Here is a 7,536-nt window from a genome sequence, read left to right on the forward strand (position 1 = left end):
TGTCCAGATGTTATTTCGAAACACGGAACATAAATAAGGTTTGGTTGTTTTTGATCGCAAAGTGCTAACCTGATTGTTTTCCCACACGGTGCGGAGAAAGTGTTGCTGCTTCGTCCGCAAGCGTGATTATAGTCTGATGAAATTCTGTTTGATTTTTCTGCCTGAGTGATGTCATTTGTGCCATTAACTTTTTCTCTTTTTTTACGAGCAAAGTTTCTCTGATAAAGGGCAGAGCTGAGGTGCCACAATGATTCATTGCCACGACACGGTGGTGGAAATAGCAGTGGGAGGACTGAACTTCCTCATGCGGTTAAAGTTAATGGACGGGCAGGAAACATGGGGGCGAAGTGTTAATGTCTTTGCCTGTTTGGTGCAGACAGACAAATCAGGTGCAATTTGAAAGTTATAACACATGACAACAAGAAGTGCAAAATTTGATTTTTTTTTTTTAATTCCTCCATCAGTTCATTCGTTGTTCCTAAAATTAACATACACCCGTCTTTGTGTGTGTGCACACACTCTTTACTTGATGTGGGTAAATGTGGGTTTAATCAGATATAGTGGTTGGAGATGATGTAACCACACACTGACTTTATCCATTTTGACATCATGAAAGGTCTTTCCGGAAGTAATTTCACAAAGTGTGATGAAATTAATATCATACAGAGCCAAATATTTAATGGACAATATAATGATTCTGTAGATGGTACTGTTTTAAGGTAAAATCTGCTGAAGGTGTTTTCAAACCCTCCAGCTCAACTATCCATCCCCTGCAGGGGACTCTGTGAATGTGTTTTAATGTCCTAGTCCATCAACTGACTGTTGCCTTCAGTTAAAGATTTGAAAAATCTTTAGCTTTTTCCATCCAGCCTATGAACCCAGTCTCTAGCTAAGCCAATATTACCAGCGAGCCTTGCCACACTCCTACTTTTCCATCTTTAGGTTCAATACCACCTTAAAGCCTATGCTGTTAAGCCATCGACTGGTTCCATTCACTCCCCCACCCCTCACCCCCTCCAAAAGGGTCAGGTGATGGAAAGTACAGGGAGATAAACACGTCTCGCTGCAGCCAAAATAAATGCTGAGCATTATCTTTATACATATTTTTAAATTAATTTCTTGATTTTCTTTCTTAGCTATATCTGAACTATAACAATATTTTTTTTTTGTCTTGAACACAGTCATGCTGAAGTTCCGCACAGACAAAGGTCGAGATCCAGACCCTCAGTCCTTTGCAGAAGACAGTCAGCTCCTGAGACAGATCCGTGATGATGTCCTGGAGGCCTTGTCTGTCAGCGGTGACCTCCTGAATGATGACTTCATCAGGTACAAAGCACTTTAATCTTCCTTTATAGGGATAATGGACCGTTTGCACACTGTCCATTTAGACACAGCCATAGATGTTATACATCACTGTAATGGTGCTTCTGTTCAGTACCTGTAAGTAAGGTCAGTGTGGCTATGCATCAGCGAGCACCGTGAAACTGAGGACACCTAATGGACCTCAACCATCGTTCATACTTTATTTTTTATGACAAATCTTTTTTTTACTCTTAACAGACCCCATCTTCAAAAGTGTGATATTTTGCCAATAAATACCTGTATTAATACACTCTCCGACTTTCAACCGATTGAGGTGTTGGACATTATTCATTAGTGTTGGCTGTACATATGTACACTGTGATAGAGGCCATTTTGAAAATAATAAATGAAACTCTTTCGTCCCTATTGCACTTTTCTATATGTCACTTAGCAGTTTAATCCAAGTGTCTGACCTGAAAAATTGCAACCTTTTTGTTTCCTGCCAAGTAAAGTTTGAGAATTTAATAATCCCTTGGTTCTGTGTAAAAACAGAAATTTGTAATCCTAGTCTGAAACAGTATACCTTCAGTATATCATCTTTTTGCTCTTCTGCATAATTAAAAAAATAACATGTATATCTGATACACATATTTATTATTATTCCCAAATGGTCTACCAAATGTATAAACTCATGAGTGAGGGAACAGCATTTGAGGAAATTGAAAAGAAAATCTTTGGATAAAAGGAAGTGTTTTGTGCGAGAACTGGACTCCAAATAATTGTTTGAGCAAATGTTGATCAAAATCAGCTTTGTAACCTAAGAGAAAACAAGAACAACTCCTGAAAAATCAATTATGTATATTGTACTTATACTATTTTATAAATAGGTGACAATACAGCATACAAAGTCATAACACTGAAAATGTCCATGTATTTGTGTCCAGTTACTGCTTCTCTGAGATGTCACCTGTCTGTGCCGTCATGGGTGGAGTACTGGGGCAAGAGGTTGTTAAGGTAAGGTTCTCAACATGAGGTTGTTTTTTTTTCCCCCATAATACCAAAAAACAAAAGCCACAATTTCCATTTAGCAGTGAGTTACTAAAGAGCCAAACCAGTGAGCTGACAGCCTGTGACTCTGCAGGTTCTGGTTCAGATCCAGTCTTCAGCAGGGACTCTGAAAACGTAATCTCCCCTGTGGCCACATACAGCAAACCATGGTCTGACATGCTTTCTCATGTTCTCGACATTATAGCTAATTAATCTGGAACTAAAGTTTAAAGTTTTGTCTAAAACTAACCATTTCATTAATCTGTAATTCAATTAACTTTTCCTTTGTTTCCCCCAAACTTTAAAAAAAGGTTCAACATTTCTTGTCGAGAATAGGAGCATTCAGTTTTTAAAATTCTTATAGTTTATAAGGATCTGCTCGATCTAAGCCTAATGAAGACATGTACAAACACCAACACATCAGGAAATGAAGTGTGACAGGGAGGTGTGTGAGAGACTGCAGAGCTGAATGAAATGGAAAACATGTTCATGTAACTCCTGATTGCGAAGGTTGTCGGCCCTTTTCGTTAGATGTAAGCACCCGGACTTGGTTTCTCAAAGAAGTTTCACAAGTCTTCCTGTTTATTTAGTTCTGTTCAACACCGTTCCTATAGTCATTTATCTGTTTAAACCATACAAACACACGTAAATGTCTTAAAATTGAACTAATGTTAATTCTTTGCAGTAGTTAATATGATGATATTTAATTATTTTTGTGTAATAGTGTTTTATTTTGTAGGATAATTTTTACCACAAAGAGTACGGTAAGTACAGTGCATCTTTTTTTAGACCCATCAGGATTCATCTCACAGATGAAAACATCATCATTATTTAATGCAGACATTTGAAGATACAGCTGCAGAGAAAATGGGTCGTTTTCTCTCTGCGTGACCTGAATAAGATCTCAGCACAATGATGAGAGGATTAGAAATTATTTTTTTTCCCTGAGCGCGGTGCTTGGTGTCCTCAGACTGAGGTGAACAGAGTAGTTCAGGTCAGGGATGGTGTGAGTGTGTGTGTGTATGTGGGTGGGTGGAGACCGACAGCGCAGTCAGACTGTGATGTACTGGCAGAAGACCAACCTCTGCTCTTTGTACCTTGATGACACCAACTGCAACTGGCCAAATGATAACTTCAGGTCAAATCATTTTTTACGCGTCTAATCTAAATTCTGTTTACCGTCTGTTTACTTTACTGGGCTTTTTAATCTTAAAATGAAACATCATCCTCAGGCCGGGTCAGCAAAGTTTCTTCGTAAGAGTAACTGAAGTGAAAACACTGACTTGTGCTGCACATTGTTTACAACTGCAAAGTGATGACACAACATATTTTTTGTAAAATACATGCAGTAACGGTAATGTGCAGTTTAAAAACACATATTCAGTTTTTTTTTTTCTCGTTGTTTGTACCGTGCCAGTAAAATGACTGGTTTCATATTACCTCACTCCTTGAATTTCAGTTATTTTGACCCAAAGGTTTCAAAATTGATAAGAAAATTACTTGATTTCCAGAATCCAATAAAGATAAAACTCTTGAATTATTTAATAATAATAATTAATGATTGTGAAGTTTCTCTTATTTTTCCATGGATGTCTTCAACACTTATTTACTTTTTTTTTAAATTATAATCTATATAAAACTTATTTTGACCCTTCCATCCTCTTTATCGATCCCTAAGCAGTGTGAGTAAATACAAGTCTATGCACGTGAGTTTATCACAAAGTAATTTGGTTTTATTACATTTCTTTTCAGAGGACACCACTTAAAGTTAAATATAATGTCGAACTACTATGAAAATCTTTACCAGAAGGTGTCGCTAAAGCTTACAATGTACCCTTTATATGGCCAAAGCGAGGAACAGCATTGACTCTTCGACGTCTCTTACACTCCTTATTACTGTATTTTTTTGACTAATGATGAGGGCCAGCTTAAACCTTCCGACCAGACATACACGCTGGTGAAGTCGCCTACATTTTCTTTACAGTGTCTTTATGTTTTTCTATCTCTTGTTGTGTGCTTTTGTCTCAGGCTCTCTCCCAAAGAGATGCTCCTCATCGTAACTTCTTCTTCTTCGATGCTCGTAAAGGCAATGGAATCGTCGACTACTTTGGACCAAACTAAACGCCAGCTAAATCTCGGGACAGTTGAACACCGATGTTCCCGGTTTTATTCCTACATTTTATTTATGTCTGTACTTCGTATCAACTAGTACTATAAGTACTAGTTGATACTAGTATCAACTAACTTCGTATCAACTAGTACTATAAGTACATGTTCTCATTTGTCATTTTCCCCACATAATTACACATTGTTATAAGCATACTGGAGTTTCTTTGTTTGTTTCTTTGTTTTTTACAAATGTCCAAATAAAACGTTTGTTAATAAAATGGTTTGTTGACTTGAAATCTAACAAAAACTGACAGTATGCTAGTTAAAGATAACTGCTGTCACAGTGTTGCGTCAACGTACTTTTGATGGACATTCGCGTTTCTTAGAAGAGCCCGGATAGCTCAGTCGGTAGAGCATCAGACTTTTAATCTGAGGGTCCAGGGTTCAAGTCCCTGTTCGGGCGGTTGGCTTTTAAAGAATTCAACGCTGCTGTGTAATTTAATAATCAGTAATTATATTTAATTAAGTTATATACAGTTATTCACAAAATTGCAAACTCAAATAGTCAAATAATTAAACTATATTAACAACCATTCAATCGTGAACTTTGCCTAGCAACGACAATGTTCCTATATAAGAATCTATTTCTCAATTTACCCAAACATGGTGTTGACAAAAAAAGTTTAAAATCCAACATTGTTTGTAAAAATACATACATACTATTTTATTGGGTTGAAGAATATAATAAAAACTTTTAGTCTAGCAATGATAACAAGCAATTAATTTGCCTTTTTGAGTGTAGAAACTTTATTCCACAAAAGTTCAAGTAATATTCTTGTAGCGTTCACAGTTTTTGAAATTCGATAGACATACTGTATCTTTGCACGCTTTGAGCAGAAGATTAAAGGAAATAATCTGTCTGAGAGAAAAGCCTGCAGCCAGAAAATTCTACCAACAGCAGTATTTCAGACAGATTTGTCGGCAGAAAATCACAGTTGTTCCACAGTGTTGTGGATCTAACGAGAAACGGCAGCAGATAGTAGCGTGTTTTTGTGATCCTTTAACCTCTAAAAGTGAGAAAATTATATCGGCAGCAAATGATAAGAATTGTACAGCAAGTTATAGTGCCCTGTAATTTAAAAAATGTGTTTTCAGAAAATAATTTAAGTCAGGTATCACTTTTTAGGGGAACTATTCTTGGTAAACTTTGTGTCTTATCACGACCACGGAGTGTAGCCTGACTGTCACAGCTCTCCATTGTTACTGACCGCTGCCATCCCTCTATAACTATGGTGCAGTGTTCATGTCACGGCAGCTTTCAGCTGAAGAACAGGCGATATCAAAATGCTCAAATTATGTTGAAGTGGTTTCTTGAGCATGACAATTATCCAATTGTACTTAAATGCCCTCTTCAGTCAACAGATGGCAGTCCAACAGTCGCAGCACGGTGGTGCAGCAACAGTGTGATGCTTTATTGTCCATATGGACCAAAAACCTGTGCAGAATGTTGACGTCATCTGTATGTCATTAAGAATTAAGGTAAACCAAGAAGATTCCACCCATAAAGAGATTTTTATATTTTAACCTTGGAAATAATGGTTACTCTCAGCTGACCATTTTTTACTGATCCCCATGAACCACCAGGTTTGTCCTTGCATCCCACTGATGTGACGATACACACCATTGGAGAAACTTTGCTTTTGTCCAAGTTATCTGCTGTCAGCCTTTGCCTTATATTGGGCAATATTTGGTTATATATGTGTTTACCAATTATAAGCTTGTGATGATTACCACCAAAAAAGATGTGTATGGGCTTGGCGTGTTTACTCTAATGGTTCAAGATCAGTTCAGGCAGAAGGAGTGAGAGGGCGGTGGAGAGCCAGTCTGGCCGGGAAATGAAATTCATAATCCCTCAGAAGTAAAGCATGTAAATGTGAAGCGTTGTGTCAAGCTCTTAGTGAAACCAGAGGACAGGAGATTAATTATGGAATGTTCCTTTAAGCTCATTCTGCCCCTTTAATTAGCCTTAACTTTTATCTGCTAATACACACACACACCCACACACACATCACACTCCTCATTCACACTCCAAGCTACACACTGACACCACGAGACTGTGTTTTTGTGACTGATCCTTCTTCCACTTCTCTCCTTTTTTTCATATTCAAACACACACACAGTCATTTAAATCCCAGTCCAGTGCGGCCACTCGCTGTTTTGACCTCCACTAAGCAGCAAACACCAAGTGTCTGTTGTTGCAGCCAATCATATTCCAGGCTTTGGTCTCAGTGATTCCTGATTGGTTCACACTGCAGAAGAGTTTATATGAGGATAACTAGTCCCAGTGCTGTCTTCACTGTTTGTCTGGACTAGTGTGTGTGTGTTTGCTCAGCAGGAGGTCTTTCACCTCCCCCACCGAAGAGTGGATTTGTTAGTCTGTTTATCATGTAGAGATTACACCGACTGAGCCTCTACAAGACATTTTTCAACACTAATTAATCCTCCCATTATTGGATTGTAATTAATTCAGAGCCATAACCTTAAAAATAGTGTGATACCTATTATCCATGTCCTAGCACGTTGTGGCAAACAGGAGTGTTGGAATGTTATCAAGGTCCTTTATGATGAGGAAAAGTACTAAACAAATAAGAGATTAGTCAGTTTAAACAAAACAGTTTAAAAAAAGAGTTAACAGTTCATTATGACCTCATCCTTTCCTTTCTTCTTATTATTAATAATAATAATAATATCATTGTGTTATTTTTGCATAACTGATTTTCATTTGAAGAATTTTAAACAGTTTGTACTTAGTCTTATTTTAATTAAATATTTTTATTTTTATTTTTTTGCACTTTGATGTGGCAGTTACAGCAATTCACCAACCTAACTTTTAAATCATCATTCGACTGAATGATGAATCAGAATTTACCATAAATTAAAGATGACCTTTAAGGTAAATGGTTAATATCTGTGTCACTGTCTTCTGTCTGTATATTTGTTGCTCAACTTGCTTCCTTTAATAGCCTCCGTACTTCATGTTCTCTGCTGTAGCCAGGCGTGGCTGAGTAAGTGGTCGAA

The 7,536-nt window shown here is 37.4% G+C and overlaps 1 protein-coding gene and 1 non-coding gene across 2 annotated transcripts in view; both read left to right on the forward strand.

Moving 5' to 3' along the window:
- sae1 (SUMO1 activating enzyme subunit 1) overlaps window positions 1-4,731 on the forward strand; it is a 10,979-nt gene extending 6,248 nt beyond the window's left edge. The window contains exons 7-10 of the mRNA XM_008308899.3: window positions 1,182-1,326; window positions 2,247-2,316; window positions 4,378-4,566; window positions 4,617-4,731. Of these exons, the coding sequence (XP_008307121.1) occupies window positions 1,182-1,326; window positions 2,247-2,316; window positions 4,378-4,470 (308 nt within the window). The 3' untranslated portion in view covers window positions 4,471-4,566; window positions 4,617-4,731. The remainder of the gene's footprint in view (window positions 1-1,181; window positions 1,327-2,246; window positions 2,317-4,377; window positions 4,567-4,616) is intronic.
- A 117-nt stretch (window positions 4,732-4,848) lies between these two features.
- trnak-uuu (transfer RNA lysine (anticodon UUU)) lies at window positions 4,849-4,921 on the forward strand. The gene has a single exon. It is a non-coding gene; the product is annotated as a tRNA-Lys (tRNA).
- The last annotated feature ends 2,615 nt before the right edge of the window (window positions 4,922-7,536 follow it).

The sequence above is a fragment of the Cynoglossus semilaevis genome, chromosome 4, assembly GCF_000523025.1.
Source record: "Cynoglossus semilaevis isolate Cse_v1.0 chromosome 4, Cse_v1.0, whole genome shotgun sequence".
Lineage (NCBI taxonomy): Eukaryota > Metazoa > Chordata > Actinopteri > Pleuronectiformes > Cynoglossidae > Cynoglossus > Cynoglossus semilaevis.